Source organism: Juglans microcarpa x Juglans regia, chromosome 6D (assembly GCF_004785595.1).
Source record: "Juglans microcarpa x Juglans regia isolate MS1-56 chromosome 6D, Jm3101_v1.0, whole genome shotgun sequence".
Classification (NCBI taxonomy): Eukaryota; Viridiplantae; Streptophyta; class Magnoliopsida; order Fagales; family Juglandaceae; genus Juglans; species Juglans microcarpa x Juglans regia.
The window spans coordinates 37,782,331-37,800,025 of record NC_054604.1 but is presented as its reverse complement, the minus strand read 5'-3'; the positions used below and the strand labels follow the sequence as shown (position 1 = coordinate 37,800,025).

At 35.6% G+C, this 17,695-nt stretch overlaps 2 protein-coding genes across 2 annotated transcripts; one reads left to right on the top strand and one right to left on the bottom strand.

The window, feature by feature from the left end:
- The first annotated feature begins 5,566 nt into the window (after positions 1-5,566).
- LOC121236088 (heat shock cognate protein 80) lies at positions 5,567-9,330 on the top strand. Its single transcript, XM_041132581.1, has 3 exons — positions 5,567-5,867; positions 7,055-7,196; positions 7,286-9,330. Exons 1-3 carry the CDS (start codon positions 5,745-5,747, stop codon positions 9,121-9,123), a joined length of 2,103 nt encoding a protein of 700 aa, XP_040988515.1. The 5' UTR covers positions 5,567-5,744; the 3' UTR covers positions 9,124-9,330.
- Positions 9,331-10,190: 860 nt separating this feature from the next.
- Positions 10,191-14,361, bottom strand: LOC121235968 (calcineurin B-like protein 3). The gene is made up of 10 exons (XM_041132432.1): positions 14,255-14,361; positions 12,307-12,363; positions 12,066-12,220; positions 11,674-11,756; positions 11,439-11,498; positions 11,240-11,348; positions 11,005-11,057; positions 10,849-10,929; positions 10,623-10,735; positions 10,191-10,449 (listed from the first exon to the last, which is right to left on the bottom strand). Exons 3-10 carry the CDS (start codon positions 12,187-12,189, stop codon positions 10,392-10,394), a joined length of 681 nt encoding a protein of 226 aa, XP_040988366.1. The 5' UTR covers positions 12,190-12,220; positions 12,307-12,363; positions 14,255-14,361; the 3' UTR covers positions 10,191-10,391.
- Positions 14,362-17,695: the final 3,334 nt, after the last annotated feature.

Here is a 17,695-nt window from a genome sequence, read left to right as displayed (position 1 = left end):
AAAAATACACCAATACATAAATGTCACTTTCTTGATCATTAAGTAAAAAAATTTAAAAATAAAATAAAATACATGAGCAGTCAAAGTGAGGAGGTAAACTCAAGCGGCATACTAGCATTTCTCATTGTGCATAGGCTTTGATTTCTATTCCTGGCTCAAATTTATTTATGCTTAAACCGAATTTCGGATAGCAGCACCCTGCACACAAACACCACAAATTCTAACTCCTCCATTGTGTTTGGATTAGGGGTGGTCAGCGGGCCGTCCACCCTGCCCCCGTGTGGCAGGGCGGATTCCCCTGTCGGCCAGATATGGGGCAGGTGGCCCCGCCTGCATCTGGTGCCCATAGTAGAGGCAGGGGAGGGATGGGGTGCACCCCCGCCCCCCCCCCCCTCTTTTATTATATATATAAATATATATGTATTTATATATTTAAAAAAAAGGCATGACATGCCTGGATTTTTTTTACTTAATTACAAATAATTAAATGATGCCGTTTTGTTAGTGTCGTTTGGTCATCTGTTAAGAAACCCCCTCCCCCCACGACTTACTCCCTCTTCCTTAGCCCTCTCTATCTCTCTCTCTCTCCCTCTCTCTCTCGGCGTTGTCATCCAACACTCCAACCGTCATTGTTGTTGTTCCCACTATGTCGTTGCCGTCCATCTGCATCTCCGTCGCCGAAGGTAAGAATCTGCTCTCAGTCTTCGATTTCACAGTTTTGATTTTTTGTTGAGTTATGGAATAGAGATTGGAGGAAGGATGGAGTTTGATCGAAGATGGAGGATGAGATTGTATTTGTGAATTGTGTGCTAAGAAGACTCATTTGTGCGTGTATTTTGATGATTGATGAATGATGTGTGCGAATCAATTATGTGATAGTGATTTTTGTGGGTTTGTGATGTGTTTTGATGATTGAATACGTGATAGTGATAGTGATTTTGTAACTAAATTAATTCGGATTGGTACCCTAAATTAAAATTTAGGGTTCCAATCCGAAACTCTAATTATTATTTTTTTTTTGTAAACACGACTTTTAAATGTAGAGTTCTGATTTTTTGGGTAGTTGTGTAGATAAGCTTTATGCTCTTATGGCTTCCAAATAGAAGTAACACTTGATTTCTATAAACATATCCAGTTTATGCAATATTTTTAGTTTGTATTAGTTTGTAGTGTTGATTTACGTAATTTTATAATAGAGATTCATTAAATGAATGTTAATATACTTGGACAATGTTTCTGGATAGTTTTTATATTTCAATGCATAGAGAATGTGTGATTTTAATGACCTTATTATGTTACATTTTGCAATTTGCTTGAATAAGAATCGTAAGGGGGTAATGGTTGTGATACAAACTTCTGTGAATATAATGGCTATGAAAATCATCTCTACCAAACACTGCTTAATAAATGCTAAGGTTTACAATTTTTACAAGGCTTATCGACTTGTAAAAGCTAACTTTCCCCTTATGTTTTTTTTTTTTTCCAAACAAGGTACAATTTTGTGGACCTTTTGCTTTATACAAAAGTAGTCATGTCCAGGAGGCAAGTAAGTTCCACACGACGTGGTTTTTTCTTTTAATTTTAAAGTTAGTTCTTTCCAATTGAAGTTTGTTTTTAATTAACAGAATGTATGTTTCTTAATTCTTGGTTACTTTAAGGTTCTATTAAAATTGAGAGTATCATATCAGTTTTTTTGTTTGGATGTTAATACTTGGACGCTTAATATTTGGCATGTTGTCATGTTTGCTATAATTTCAGACTTGTTATTTGTTTAAGTTCATGGAAAATCCGACAAATTCTAGTGCGAACTCTCCTACTCAGGGTACCCTTACCCCTACCCCGACTGCTACACCTGCTTCTGGCCCAATACCTACCCCTACGCCTAGGGAACCTTACCCCGCTCCCAAGCCCAGCAAGAAACATGGTCTCATTTCCACCAAATTAAAGGGTGGTGACCCTAATAACCCCCAAGCCAAGTGTAACCACTGTGAAAAAATTTATGGATGCTATTATAGGAAACATGGTACCTCATAATTAAAGGTGCACTTAGAAAAGCAATGCAAAAAAAGTCCAATATTAAGATCATTACAAGAGAATAACCAATTTAGGCTAGATATTGCACTTAAAAAAATGGCAGATGGGAGTGGTGGGAGTGCAACATTGAGGAGGTATACTAAGTATGATCTCGATGAGTGTAGGAGACACCTAGCTTGTATGGTCATCATGAATGAGCTACATTTTCAAGTTGTTGATGAGAAAGAGTTCCAAACGTATTCTCACTATTTGGAACTAATGTTTAATTTTCATTCTCGCCACAAGGTGGCAAAGAATGTAAAAAAATATTATTGGTCTGAAAAAGAGAAGTGGAGGGGTCAATTGGCATGTCAATTTATTTGCCTCACCACTGATACTTGGACATCGGTCCAAAATTTTAACTATATGTCTTTGACTATGTATTTTGTTGATTGTGATTGGACATTACACAATAAAATTATAAAATTTTGTCAAATCACCAATCACAAGGGTGAGACGATTGAGAAGGCTTTTGAGGTCGCAATAAAGGAGTGAGGGTTAACATGAGTTATTACAATTACAGTTAATAATGTCTCGTCTAACGATGTCACATTGGGACATCTTAAGACCTAGAGGCAAATAAAATAATCATGGGTGGTGGGTGTCTGCATGTGAGATGTGTGTCATATATTCTGAATCTTATTGTCACTGATAGTTTGAGAGATCTTCATAACTCGATTGCTCGAATTAGGACTGTTGTGAGATGGGTGAGATATTCTCCTTCGAGATTGGAGAAATTCAAGATTCCTGCGAGATCTGCGGGCCTAACATTCAAGAATGACCTTTGTACTGATATGACTACACGATGAAACTCAACATTTTTTATGTTGGAAGCAGTCCAAGAATATAAGTTGGCATTTGCATTATTGGATGATGAAGACATCCAATATATAAAATATTTTTATGATCACGGGGGATTGGAGAAACCTATGGATGATGATTAAGAAGTTGTATCTATTTTCGTAGATTTTTTTTAGGCTTTTCTATGAGGTCAGCACGACATTGTCTAGAACTTTGTACCATACATCCTATCAATTCTGTTAATAAATATGTAAGGTAAAAGAATAACTAGATGGCATGGTCGCGAGTGGTCGCATTAGGCTGCGCGATATGACATTGATTATGAGGACAAAGTACGACAAGTATTGGAGATATTTCACTAGGGCTAATATTTTGTTATATGTAGCTGTTGTCTTTGACCCTTAGTTTAAGGTGGATGGTATGATATTTGAGTTGGGAATTGCGTATGGGCAAGTATGGGCGAAACATATTGTAGCAAGGGTTAGGAAAACCCATGGTAGATTATTTGATGAGTTTACCGTTTTGCGGGATGGTAATATTATGGCACCTACACTTACCCCCCACCAATTCCAGAAGCTGAGGTTGGAAAAATACGTAGATTGGACTAAGGTGAGAGGTTGGAGCAGACTCCCTTCGTTTAGAGTTCTACAAAGGCTCAGTCAGAAATAGACAGATACTTGGCAACGAAATTTCAACCATTTTTCCGAGACTTTGATATGTTAAGTTGGTGGAAGATAAATGCCATGAAGTATCCCGTTCTTGGAGAGATAACTTGCATTATTTGGCCATCCCTATTAGCACCGTAGCCTCAAAGTCGGCCTTTAGCATCGGAATGTGCGTATTAGATTAATTCCGGAGTTCATTAGCTCCTACTACTATGGATGCTTTTATTTGCATGGAAAATTGGATCATGGGAACTCCAATTCATGTTCCGGATGTTCTTGACTATGAGAAGACTGACGTCGAGTAGGATGGTGGTAATCAGTTTGGATTTGATAATCGTGGGACTTGAATTTCATTTTATTTATTTATTTATTTATTTTCATTTAATCGGTATTAATTTCAAATTTAATTGTTATAGTGATACATGAGACGACGTCTATAGCTACCTCTGATGCAGTATGACTTTGTGTGTATTAGACCCACCATTGCCATGATTTGAACAATTTGTCTCTTAATTGTTTTTTGCATGTATAATTTTATATAATATTTTAGTATCTAATTATTTTACTTGTATGTTTTTAGCTTTTATATTCTCAATATACATATGTCGAATCATAATCCTAAAGATTCAATTATTTATGCTCATCTTCATCCCAATGACCCAATCTTATCTTTGTTAGTACTTTTAATATTTTGTATTTTAAATTTTTGTTTCATGTTTATAACGTTATAATTCTAATTTGTTTTATTGTTAACTTATTAATATTGCAGGTTTTATAACTTTTATAATCTCGATTCTCAGTCTCACAGCAGTCGACACAACTCAATGAACTCATCGCCACTCCAATTTGATCAAATTTGAAATGTTATGATTTTGTTAATTTATAATTAATTGTAATGTTGCTACAATATTTAATAGTGTAATTTGTAATATTTACTATTTTTAGATAAGTTTGTAATATTATAATAGTTTATTAGTTCTCTTAATTTGTATAATTGTAATAGTTTAGTATCTTAGTGATGATTATTAGTTAATACTTAATAGTATTAGTTGAAAATTAATATAAAGTTAATAGTTATATCCATATAATTTATTTTTTGTTTTTATTTTTGAAATATATTTATTTTTATAGTTAAATTCTAAGCCCAAAATGACTTAAAAAAGGTTTTGATTCGTTTCTAGGCCATTTTGAGCCCAGTTAACTAAACACCCAGTTCAGGGGGCGGACGGATGAAAGCCCACCCCCACATCCTATGCAACGGACGGGGTACCCCGCCCCAGCATGGACGGGGGTGGTGTGCGGAAAAAATTCCCCACCCCCACCCGGCAAGGAGTGGGGAAGGGGTGGCCTCGCCTCGTAGGGGTAAGTAGCACTCCTAGTTTGGATTGAGAGAGCACCCTACACACAAAAACTGTCAAATTACTTTATTTATGCTTAAAGCCTTGTTTGGATTGATAGATGATTTTAACTCATTATATTTTATCTAATTATTATAATTTTTTTAAATTTTTACCTAAAATATAATAAAAAATTCAAAATTTTCAAAATTTAAAATAAAAATAATATTTCAAAAATATATATTTTTTAATTTTTAATTTTCATTACGTCTCATCTTAATTTACTGTCCAAACCTCTCTTAGGTTGTATTTGGATGTTGAAGTGAGTTGAGTTGAGTTGAGTTGAGTTGAGATGATAAAATATTGTTAGAATATTATTTTTTAATATTATTATTATTTTGAGATTTGAAAAAATTGAATTGTTTATTATATTTTATGTTGAGATTTGAAAAAATTGTAATGATGAGTTGAGATGAGTTGAGAGATGTTTAGTAACCAAACGAAGCCTTAATGTACTCACCCAAACACAGCCGAATACCTCGCCATGACCCACGAGAGTTCCATACAACGACATTCTGCGCGCGTGTTACGGAAATACCAACCCCTTTCAAACTCCAAAACTACCCTCCCAAAGTGTTTCCGAGTCCGACCTTTTGTTTTTTGAAAAACAAATAATAATTATTAATTACATAATAGAAGGATCTAGAAACCCTAGCCAAGCTCACTATAAAGTGTCGCTTCCGCTCGTCTCCTACACATTATCTCTTTCTCTACTAACCACAAAGCTTCGCAGATACTCTTTCTTATTCCCGTCCTACCTCCGACGACTTTGGCGTTTTTCCCTGTCACAGAGGAGAGAGAGAGAGAGATGGCGGATACCGAGACGTTTGCCTTTCAGGCTGAGATCAACCAGTTGCTCAGTCTGATCATCAACACATTCTACAGCAACAAGGAGATCTTCCTTCGGGAGCTTATCAGCAATTCCTCCGATGTGCGTCTTCTCTCTCTCTCTCTCTCTCTCTCTCTCTCTCCTGCCTTGATTCAGATTTTTTTTTTTTTTTAATATCTAAATGTCTTTGATTTCATTTCTCGTTCGAAACCTCTCGTATGCTATTTTAGATAAATGTTGACTCTTGTTTTAGACGTTGACTCGGGAATATTTCGTTAGATTTATTGCTTTAAAGTCTCCGTTTCGTCGGAAATTCATATTTTGTTTGTTCTGTGAGTTTCGTTTTTGGTTTTTTTAATATTGGGTGTGTGCTATTGCCGTGTGCAATGTTATGTGATATTGTGGATATATTTTGGAGTTTTTTTTCAAACCTTTTTTCGAACAGTAGTCTTGATCTCTACGTTTGAAAAACTAGAACAGTAGCTATGTGTATTAGTCAGCGAAATATGAGAAAACTATAAAGAAACGCCTATTTGAAAAAATACTACAGTGGTGATGTGCTAGTATACGGACCTATAAAAAAAGGTGATGTGCTAACATACGGAGAATTATGAGAAAACTATGAAGAAATGCTTGTTTGCTAGGTGTTCTGTTTTTTAATATCAATGAGAAATACTATGTTATTGTGTAGAATTGGGTCATCTCAACCTAATTGTTTGTAATACTAAATGGATTAGAGAAATAATAGGGTTTTATTTTGCCTACCGTGACGAAGCCTTGTGTGATACTGCATATCATAATAGACTTTTTGTTTTTAAATTTTAATGAACATATTGGTTGTGTTGTGTCTTATGTTTCTTGCACGTTAATATTCGTGTTTGTTGCTGGTCATGTAATTTTTTTATTTTTTTGGTATTTTGCGGCTTTCTACATCAATGGGAATGCGTATTATACATGTGTATTTGCACGTAAACATACTTGAGATTTTCCTTGAGGGTTTAAGGAAACATAATATCACGCATTGATTTAGGGATGGTGCTTCTTGAAATTGCAGTGTGCTTATTGTTGCATGTTTGATCGCAAGCTTTAGTTTGGGTGTCATACCTTGATTTAAGTATGCTACTTTTAATCGTAGTTTGATTATTGATGCAAGTTTTAAAACATATAATTCGATTGACTCTGCACTTGGTGTACACTTTATTTTAGTGTCTGTATTCAGATGAAGTAAATCCTGGATGCCTTTCACACTTTAGCTTGATTATTGAACTTCTATATGTGATCACGTTTAGGCTCTGGACAAGATCCGTTTTGAGAGCTTGACTGATAAGAGCAAGCTAGACGCACAGCCTGAACTCTTCATCCACATAATCCCTGACAAGACCACTAACAGCCTGACCATCATTGACAGTGGTATTGGCATGACTAAGGCTGGTGAGTAGTAGAAGAATTCAGTTGTTGCTTCCCTCTAGTAGTCTTTCATTGGGTTTTGTAACTTAATCTGGTAATTTGTACATTGACAGATTTGGTGAACAACCTGGGTACCATTGCTAGGTCCGGAACCAAGGAGTTCATGGAAGCCCTTGCAGCTGGGGCTGATGTGAGTATGATTGGACAATTTGGTGTTGGTTTCTACTCAGCATATCTTGTTGCTGAGAAGGTCATCGTCACCACTAAACACAATGACGATGAGCAATATGTCTGGGAGTCCCAAGCTGGCGGGTCATTCACTGTCACTAGAGATAACTCTGGTGAAAACCTTGGTAGGGGCACCAAAATTACCCTCTTCCTCAAGGAGGACCAGCTCGAGTACCTTGAGGAGCGGCGGTTGAAGGACTTAATTAAGAAGCACTCTGAATTTATTAGCTACCCGATTTCTCTCTGGATTGAGAAGACCACTGAGAAGGAAATTTCTGATGATGAGGATGAGGAAGAGAAGAAGGATGAGGAAGGCAAGGTTGAGGATGTTGATGAAGAAAAAGAGAAAGAAGAAAAGAAAAAGAAGAAGATCAAGGAGGTGTCCCACGAGTGGTCCTTGGTTAACAAGCAAAAGCCAATCTGGATGAGGAAGACTGAGGAGATTACAAAGGAAGAGTATGCTGCATTCTACAAGAGCCTTACTAATGATTGGGAAGAACATTTAGCTGTGAAGCACTTCTCAGTTGAAGGCCAGCTCGAGTTTAAGGCAATCCTCTTTGTTCCCAAGAGGGCACCTTTTGATCTATTTGACACAAGGAAGAAGCCGAATAATATTAAGCTGTATGTCCGCCGTGTCTTTATCATGGACAACTGTGAGGAGCTGATTCCCGAATACCTTAGCTTTGTCAAGGGTATTGTGGATTCTGAGGACCTTCCTCTGAATATTTCAAGAGAGATGCTACAGCAAAACAAAATTCTCAAGGTTATCCGCAAGAACTTGGTCAAGAAGTGTGTTGACATGTTCTTTGAGATTGCTGAGAACAAGGAAGACTACAACAAGTTCTATGAGGCATTCTCTAAGAACCTTAAGCTCGGCATTCATGAGGATTCTCAAAACAAAACAAAGCTTGCTGAGCTGCTCCGCTACCATTCTACCAAGAGTGGTGATGAGATGACAAGTTTGAAAGATTATGTGACTAGGATGAAGGAAGGCCAGAGTGACATTTATTACATTACTGGGGAGAGCAAGAAGGCTGTGGAGAACTCCCCATTCCTGGAGAAGCTGAAGAAGAAGGGTTATGAGGTTCTCTATATGGTAGATGCCATTGATGAGTATGCTGTTGGGCAGCTCAAGGAATTTGAGGGCAAGAAGCTTGTCTCGGCTACAAAGGAAGGGTTGAAGCTTGAAGAGAGTGAAGATGAGAAGAAGAAGAAGGAAGAGCTGAAGGAGAAGTTTGAGGGTCTCTGCAAGGTGATGAAGGATGTGCTAGGGGACAGAGTTGAGAAAGTGGTGGTGTCTGACCGTGTTGTTGACTCTCCCTGCTGTCTGGTAACTGGTGAGTATGGCTGGACTGCAAACATGGAGAGAATCATGAAGGCCCAGGCTTTGAGGGACAGCAGTATGGCTGGATACATGTCTAGCAAGAAGACCATGGAGATCAACCCCGAGAACCCCATCATGGAGGAGCTGAGGAAAAGGGCCGATGCGGACAAGAATGACAAATCTGTGAAGGACCTTGTTCTCTTGCTCTTCGAGACTGCACTCCTCACCTCTGGCTTCAGCCTTGACGAGCCCAACACCTTTGGCAACAGAATCCACAGGATGTTAAAACTTGGTTTGAGCATTGATGATGAGGAAGCAGGCGATGGTGATGCTGACATGCCCCCACTGGAGGAAGCTGAAGCGGATGCTGAGGGCAGCAAGATGGAGGAAGTTGATTAAACTAATCATTTTGAATTTTAATATTAGCCCTTTTGCAAAAAAAAAAAAAAAAAAAAAAAATTATATATATTTCTCTTTTGAGGATCAGAAGTCAGAGTTTTGATGTTGTTAACTTGGTAGGAGGTACAATTATCCTTATGATTGCTGGGTTTTTGTTAAGTAGTGTCAGCGTTTTGTTAATTTGGTATTAATTGACGTTCTTGGTAATCCTGCGTGCTTAAAATGCTGTTGTTATTTGTTATAAAAGTAGAAGCTCTAGATTTTTTTTTAACTCCTTGCGTATCAGAACCCTTGCCCAGGGTCGTATTATCTTTGTTTTGTTGTGACAGATGATGGTGCAAATTGAAAGGTGTACCATTGGCACCTTCCAATTCTTAAATATTTGGCACAAGTTGAACCAAATATACTTCGTTCTGAACTCAAAAACAAATTTGAATTCACTCTCTTAAAATGGAACTACCGAGCAGTCGAAGCGTGGCACTGGCTGGCAAGTTCTCGAACTGCTGTGTTGTGTTGGTATATATATATATTGAGTTCTGTTACGGCCACCGAAAAAGTGGCCCGAACAACTTCACTGAGCACTGAGTAGTGCATTTTACCTTTTTTTTTTTTTCATATATTTTTTTAATCATTATAAGCACTTTTAAAAAAAAAAATTTATAATATCATTAAAAAATATTTTCTTAATTAAAAAAAAAATTATTCAACACTTTTTAAATTCCGAATTTGGGATTCAAAACATTTCTAATATATATTACTTCTGCTTAAAACACTTTCTTAATTACTAAATAAAAAAAAAAACACATTCTGAAAGCATTTCTGATCCTGAATTCGGTACCAAAGCATTTCTGATATATATTACTTCTGCTTATTAGAAAGATTCTGAATTGGATGGAAACTGCTGTTATTGTACCTACCACTATCTGCCTTTTTTTTGTTTTGTAATTTTTAGGTATTTCAATATCTTAGTTCCTGTCATCGGGAACAATTTTTCATGTTGCTTAACACAAGCCGAAGATGGACGTTAACACCAGAGTCGGGAACTTCACTTCTGAGAGAACCCACAATTAACAGAACAATTGAAATTTTTGATAAAATTTAAACCATGACATATGTAAATAGCACCCGGATGTATCGTGAAAGAAGTGAATATCCACACACCACCAAGAATCCTCAAACCAACAACTAGAATCAAAATCAAAATCAAAATCAAAATCAAACAAACCATGATCAAAAAAGCCTGCTGAATTTCATTGCAAATCTCTAGTTCAGGTATCATCGACTTGTGAATGGAACACAAAGCTTGGGAATGTTGTGGTTATGTCCCTGCTCAAAGAAATGACGCAAAACAGATCTTTGTCATATGTAAACTAGCAAATGCAAATAAATATGAGTAACTTGCGTCATGGTGTTAAATGAAAAGTTGCTTCTAACAAATTGTTCACATATTTCCTGAACGGTGGAGAAATCAAAGGAAATACATCATATTCAAAACTTACTTCAGGTATTGAAGGGTCATATTCTTCAGGAGGGATGGATGTCGTAAAACAAGGCTTCTCCACTCTTCTTTGTCAATCTTTCCATCATGTTTTGTATCAGCTTCCTCAAAGGTCTGAAAAAAAGCTCCAGAGTTTATAAAGTAACACTTTAACAATGTGTACACATTCTTGCCATGAACAATAATGAAGTATGGCAATGACAAAAAACATGAGGCTGAGTGGGCACCTTGTCAATAATACTTTCTATAACATCATCTGAAAGATTCATCCCAGATTCAGTAAGTGTAGCCACTACCATTTGCTTCACCTAGAAGGAAGACAGAACATTTGAAATACCAAATCTAGGAATTAAAGAGATTACTCCTGTGAGAATAATATTTACCTCCTGTCGCTCGATGAAACCTTGCTGCTTTAGATCATACAGTTGAAACGAAACTAGAAGATGACATTATGGGAGTTAACATAAAGAAATTAACAGGCAACTGTATAACTGAAAAATCATGAAATAAGTTTTTTTTTGATAAGTCATGAAATAAGTTCACATAACCAAAATCTTTGCCCAGAAGATGGGAAAATATCATGACAAGAAAAACTCTAGCAAAGCCAGAACGACATACACTCAATCTTATCCTCGATAGGGGCATTTGGATGGAAAACAGAAAGAGCACGAGCAAATTCTTCAAAACCTAGTATTCCATTGTGCTTTGTATCAAACAAATCAAACACCTGCATTCAATTAGTATGTAGAAGGTGAGATAGTTAACAGATGGATTGACAAAAATGGTTTATCAAGGAAACAAATAGAACAGAGGTTACCCGATCTGCAAACAAGCTCTCTTTCTTGTTTGTCTTGAATAACGCTAGTTGAAACTCTTCCTGCAACGAGGAATATGAGATGCGACATCAGAAAAACTGTGAACTGATTATGGAAAGGGGGATCAACAATTTCATGTGCAGTGCAACACCACAAAGACATTGACTCCAATTGTGTAAAACAAAAATATGCCAAGAGCATAATTTGTCCAATGGCCCGTACAAATCACAAACAAACCTTGTTAATCAGCCCATCATCAATAACAGCGCTGCTGATCTTCTTAAAGAGCTCATAAAGTGCCTCTATCTCACTTACACTGACTGCATCCAAGCAAGGGAAATATCAACAATCTTCAGTGAATGGTTCTATAGTTCTATTGAAAAGAAAGGAACTGTATAATTAAAAACATTATAACCACATTAAATTCTATATCGGTTTTTATTTAGTTCTACACACTGGAAAGCACAAAGTTATACCAAGATACAAAATCATTGGTATATGGTCATTCTCAACTATATGGTATTAACTCAGAAAAAATGTATTCATCTATTATTGTTAAACCCATTAGCTACAATACATATTACAGATAAATAATGGCATGACAAACAAACAGCAGGTTGATGGCATACACACAGTCTCCCTTGCAAGAAGTTCAGGATCTTCGAGGCCTCTTGATTGTTTATATAAATCAAGATCACAACACCGTAGTAGGGAAGCACCTAAATGCTTAAATCCCTCTATGCACTGCAACATGATATTTTCTGCAAATCAAAACACTCCATACCTGTTTCAACAGAGGAGAGGGAAATGAATTTATTCAAGTCACTCTACAAGAAAAAGCTCCATATACAGTCAAAGAGAAGAATGGACCTTTTAACCATTTCCAGTTGCTGCCAAAAGTTGTATAAAAACTGGAGCAGTCGAGACCTGTTTCCAGGAATGAAAGTAAAATGTTCATTGTGACCTGATACAGCAATATATCATCAAGCATACAAGAAACAGCTTTTTAATAGCTGTAGAATGCCATGAAAAAATGCTTCATGTTTCAGTCAGGACATGGACGTATCTTATGATGTATAACGTCTGTTTATAAATTGGAAACTTGTTCTTTCTTTTCCATTTTTCTTGTTTCTTTTCTAGTATGTGGAGGCATATATATTTTTCACCCTACTGATATTAGCATCAATTGTCAAAACTCAACTAGCCAATTTAGATACATATTTATGATGAGAAGTTTAGAGATCTGTTTTCTTTTCTAAGCCAAAAAGTAAGGAGGCACAACCAAGTTAGATACAAAGTGTACAAAGCAATGCCCTAACAAAAAACAGACTACTGGATCAGAATTCAAAAGTTATAAATCATTGTAAATGCTGACTCTATGGGTGTGCACAGGTTGTTACTCGTAACCATATTTGAGATTCAGATGACTGAGAGTATTAACCAGTTATTCATGAGGAATACATTACGTTTCAATCATTTTCAGCTGAAACATTCTAACTTTTCCACAGAGAATCATGGAAAAGAAAAAAGAGATCTCGTAAACTAGAGTTCCTCTGGGTAGTGAAGGTAGATAATGATTATATTCATGCAAGCAGTTTTTTTTAAAAAAAAAAAAAAAATTAAGTAATCAAAAATTTAATTGAGGAGCCAAAAGGCGAAGCCCAAGTTCACATAATGTATACAAGAGAAACACCTAATTAGTAAAAATTCATGCAAGTAAATAAAATAGATGCAACTACGTTGTTCCATGTTCTGAACCCATGAGCAAGGCTTCACAGAGGCTGGTGAAGTTTAGACCCAAATCAAGCAGCTTCAAACAGAACATGATAGGACACAAACCATGAGTAGCCGAGAATGTAAGGTATTTCATTGAACTTCAAATAACATGATCCAAACCTAACAAGGACATCCTCTGAATGAAAATTATATTTTGTTGTAATTACATTTCTCGTGAATTAAGCAGAGTCAGAGCTTGCATTCTAGAAGTTAGAAAGAGATACAAGTCTATCCTTAGAATTGAGTTAAAGATGGGTATTGATCCTCCACAGCTACTCAAGTGCTTTGGAAACAAACACTGCAAAAGACAGGATGCCCTAGGATTTTTATCACAGAGACAGGTTTTGCTCTTTTACAATCTAAAAGATCCTTGTACTACAAGTGGCCTTAAAATTACACAATCCCTCTAAAGAAATGCTTTATCCTTTCACAAACCTCGAACGATTACCAGGTCTTCCTCTCTAACCTAGATAGTTTGAACCATTGTCCATGCCTCCAAATCCAAATGGTTTCATTGTCATAGACAACTAACAAGAGTAAAAAAAAAAAAAAAATCATTTCACGGCAATCTTTTCTAAACTGAAAACCCGCTCCCATGCTACAATGTTGAGCAAAACTGCCCTCTCTAATTTCTATCTCAAACCCCATTTTTTTCATTTCTGCAGAAAAACCCGGGATTGAATCATACTAGGACCGAAAAAAAAACATTTGCATGCACATATGCGAAACATTCATCAAATAAAGATCTGAATCTAAATAGAAAAAGGCTAAAAAAAACACTATTGTCGAACTTGTAGAATTCATCCGCACCGATCCAAATACCACGAAGGACATTCATAGCAAGATCCGACCATCGAATTCCAAGAGCAACAACAGAGAAAATAAAAATCAGAAATTTGAACCTAAATGAAAGCTTTGGTTGTAGCGTATAGAGATAAAGCTTCGAAAATCAGGAATCCTGTGAACGAGATAATACGAAACAAACTCAAAAATCGGTATAGAAGGTAAGGAGGCAATAAGAATAGAAAGAAAGGAAATAAACCTAAATTCCTTGGGTCTTCCCACAGCTTATCCGGAAGCGAAGGGAGGAGCAGAAACAGAAAGCGGTCACCTTTTGTTCCGAAAGGAAGAGAGGAGGGGGGAATAAAAGCGAAAGGAGGTTGATGGATTTTATGTACTGCCCGTTCAGCTCGCGGTGGTTTTATCGAATATTAATTACGAAGGAGAGAGAATGGTTACGCGATTATGATTACGCGTAACCATTCTCTATGATTACGAGAATATTATTAAAAACATGTTTTATTTACCTTTTTTAAAATGATTACACAATTGTTATATAATTTACGATTATAAATATATTTTTTCTTAAATTATAAGGAAAGGCAAGGTTACGAAGGAGAGAGAATAGAGGGGAGGATGTCTTATTTATTTATTAGAAAAAATATATTTATAACTGTGATTTGTACAATCGTAGTGTAATCGTTTTAAAAAAAATAAATAAAATATGAGATCTATATAAAAATTAATTAATTTTTAATAGTGAACTCTACTATATTTTAAAATGATTACGTGACATTTACGCACTTTACAGTTGTACGTAGAATTACTCTATTTATTAATACTAATATATTATATAATATTTTTATATTTTACATATATGAAGGGTCAAATGTTGATTTGATACGTGTGTATTTGGACAGACGGCACCGTTTTCATGACTACCAAATATTACTCACCACATTCTATATACTATATTATTATTTTACTTTCATCACATTATGTAAGATGTGATATGTTTATTAACATTGAATGATATGCTATTATATAATTATATATAATCTAATAGTGATAAATATGTCACATCTTATATAGTGAGATGAAAATAAGATAAGAGTATAGTATAAAAACATTATTGGCAACAAACTAATTTGAAAATCTCACGTTTGGAGAGTGATAAAACTTATGGATTAGACTATTAGATTTATTGTTGTTCTTTTCACATATATTAAATGATAATAAATATTAAATATTATAGAACTTTTTCTTTTTGAATTAAAATCAATTTGTATTTATCTGTAATCAATATTGTTCATACATTCCTTATCATTTTCTATACTTTCTGAAATACAACTTGGTATATCATCCAAACTTTCTCAGACTCTAAACTAATAGCTATCTTTGCTAAAATGTGAACCACTTCATTCGAGTTTCTGTTGACAAATTGCACCTTCTAGTTTCTATACTGTTGTAGCATCTGTTTTGCATCTTGAACTATGCTTCCATAAGCAGGGTAGTCCTCACACTCCTCATTTACAGCCTTCACAATAGCATATGCATCACCTTCGAAGACCACTCTATTGAAACCAAGATCTCTACCCAGTTCCATAGCTTTCCAGAGGGTCATATATTCTGCTATAGTTAGTTGCTGCACATACTTCTTCTAATCACAACAGACTGTTAGAACTTCTCCCCATTCATCCCTTATAACTATTCCTATTCCCATCTTTCTTTGTTTCTAGTTGATAGTTGCTTATCTACAAGGTTACTTGATGCCTTGTTTAAATCCATATTCTGAGCTGCCTGAAAATTCCTTATTTTATTCCTTGTTGTCCTGACCACCTGGCCAAGATTTTTGAAATTGTTTTAAAAAAACAAACCGATTTCTTCTTAGCCATAATCCCCTCATAATCATAGCCACCTCCTTCATTTCCTTCTTGGTCAGCTTCTACATAATTTTTTCAATCAAAGTCAGCAAATTGTCTTATGCAATGCTCTATTTTTGAATTCTGAACAAAGACTCTATCCACACATCATTGGCAGCAGAGCAATGCCAAAGCACATGCATAGTAGATTCCACCTCATGTTTACAAATGGGGCATAAGTCACTATCCACTGGCTTCTTAGACATCAAATTGCTCATTGTGGCAAGGAAATTGTTTCCAGCTTTTCATAACAAAAGTTTTGTTTTCTCTGATATATGCAACTCCCAAATCCTGACCCACCTTTGATCATCATCACACTCATTTGAAGTTTCCTCTCTTAATCTCTTATTTCTCTCTATCTCCAGGTAGTATGCACTTCTCACCGAAAATAGACCCTTCTTAGAAGGTCCCCACACTATTTTATCATTAGAGTTCAATTTACTCAGGGGCAAACTCAGGATTTGTTCCACTTCCTCCAACCCAAATATCTATCTTATTAATGTCTCATTCCATTTCTTGCCATCCTGCACAATTAGTTCCTCTACCCTTGCATTCTCATTTAGTCTTGAAACAAGAGCCTGTACACAAAAGGAAGATGGTTGTAAGCCATTTGTCCCCCCATATTTTTATATTTTTTCCATCCCCACCCTCCATCTCATCCCTTCTTTTAATAATTCTAATGCCTTCCACACACTTCTAAATAAAAAAGGGTCTGCCACCCAGCTTAGCATGTAAAAAGGAAGAATCTCTAAAATACTTTTGTTTAAAGATTCGAGCTATTAAGCTGTTAGGATTATGCACTAACCTCCACCCCTGCTGTGCAAGCAAAGCCATATTAAAACACTCTACATTCTTGAAACCAAGACCTCATTTCTACTTTTGTTGCCCAGTCTCTCCCAGTTACACTAGCGAACCCCTTTGTTGGAATTCTGATTATCCCACCAAAACTTAGCTAGTATACTGTTCAGGTCATTGCAAAGTTTTTTGGGGAGCAAAAAGACACTCATTGCATAGGTTGGAATAACTTGTAACATTACCTTAATTTGCACATTTTTCCCCGTTGCTGACAGAACAGAATTCTTCCAATTGTTGACCTTCCTCCATACTCTTTTCTTTAACCCTCTGAATGTTTGATACTTGGATCTTCCCACCATGGGGGGCAACCTAGATACTTTTCATTAGATCCAACCATCATTGCCCCACCAGCATCCCTTATCTTATTCTTGTCAATTGAGCTGGTATTTAAGCTATAAAAAATAGTAGATTTTTCTTGATTCAAGACTTGCCCAGAAGCAGCCTCATAAACCAATATTATAGAACTTAGATATGTGTTTATGTCTCTTACAGTTAAATGGATTGAAATAATGCAAGTGTTTACCAAAGTCCCACTTTCCACTTCTAACTCCCATTGAATTAGTGCTACTTTATAAGCAAAAATCAATAGAAAATCATTTAGTCTAATAGTTGAAATGGATGGATTTCATAAGTTATACATATTTGGTTTCCATTGTTGTATATATTATGAAAAAAAATGTACGGAAAAAAAACACGTTCTAATAGTAATAGGATTATTACCTATTTATTACTTATAATATATTTGAAATTTTTTATTTTTTATCATTTTCTTTTAAGTATTTTTTTAACATCTTTAATCATTAAAAAAATTAAAAAATTAAATAATTTTATTAATAGTCACTTTTTTAATCATTAAAAAAAATATTAAAAGAATAATAAATAAGTAATAAGAGAGTAGCTATTCATTCTCTATACCTATAGTTCAG

Coding starts and splice junctions, on each gene's coding strand:
- LOC121236088 (XM_041132581.1), top strand. CDS start 5,745: ATGGCGGATACCGAGACGTTTGCCTTTCAGGCTGAGATCAACCAGTTG. Junction 5,868..7,054: donor TTATCAGCAATTCCTCCGAT/GTGCGTCTTCTC, acceptor GATCACGTTTAG/GCTCTGGACAAGATCCGTTT. Junction 7,197..7,285: donor TATTGGCATGACTAAGGCTG/GTGAGTAGTAGA, acceptor GTACATTGACAG/ATTTGGTGAACAACCTGGGT.
- LOC121235968 (XM_041132432.1), bottom strand. CDS start 12,189: ATGTTGCAGTGCATAGAGGGATTTAAGCATTTAGGTGCTTCCCTACTA. Junction 11,757..12,065: donor TCTTGCAAGGGAGACTGTGT/GTATGCCATCAA, acceptor GCTTGGATGCAG/TCAGTGTAAGTGAGATAGAG. Junction 10,930..11,004: donor GTTTCATCGAGCGACAGGAG/GTAAATATTATT, acceptor TCTTCCTTCTAG/GTGAAGCAAATGGTAGTGGC.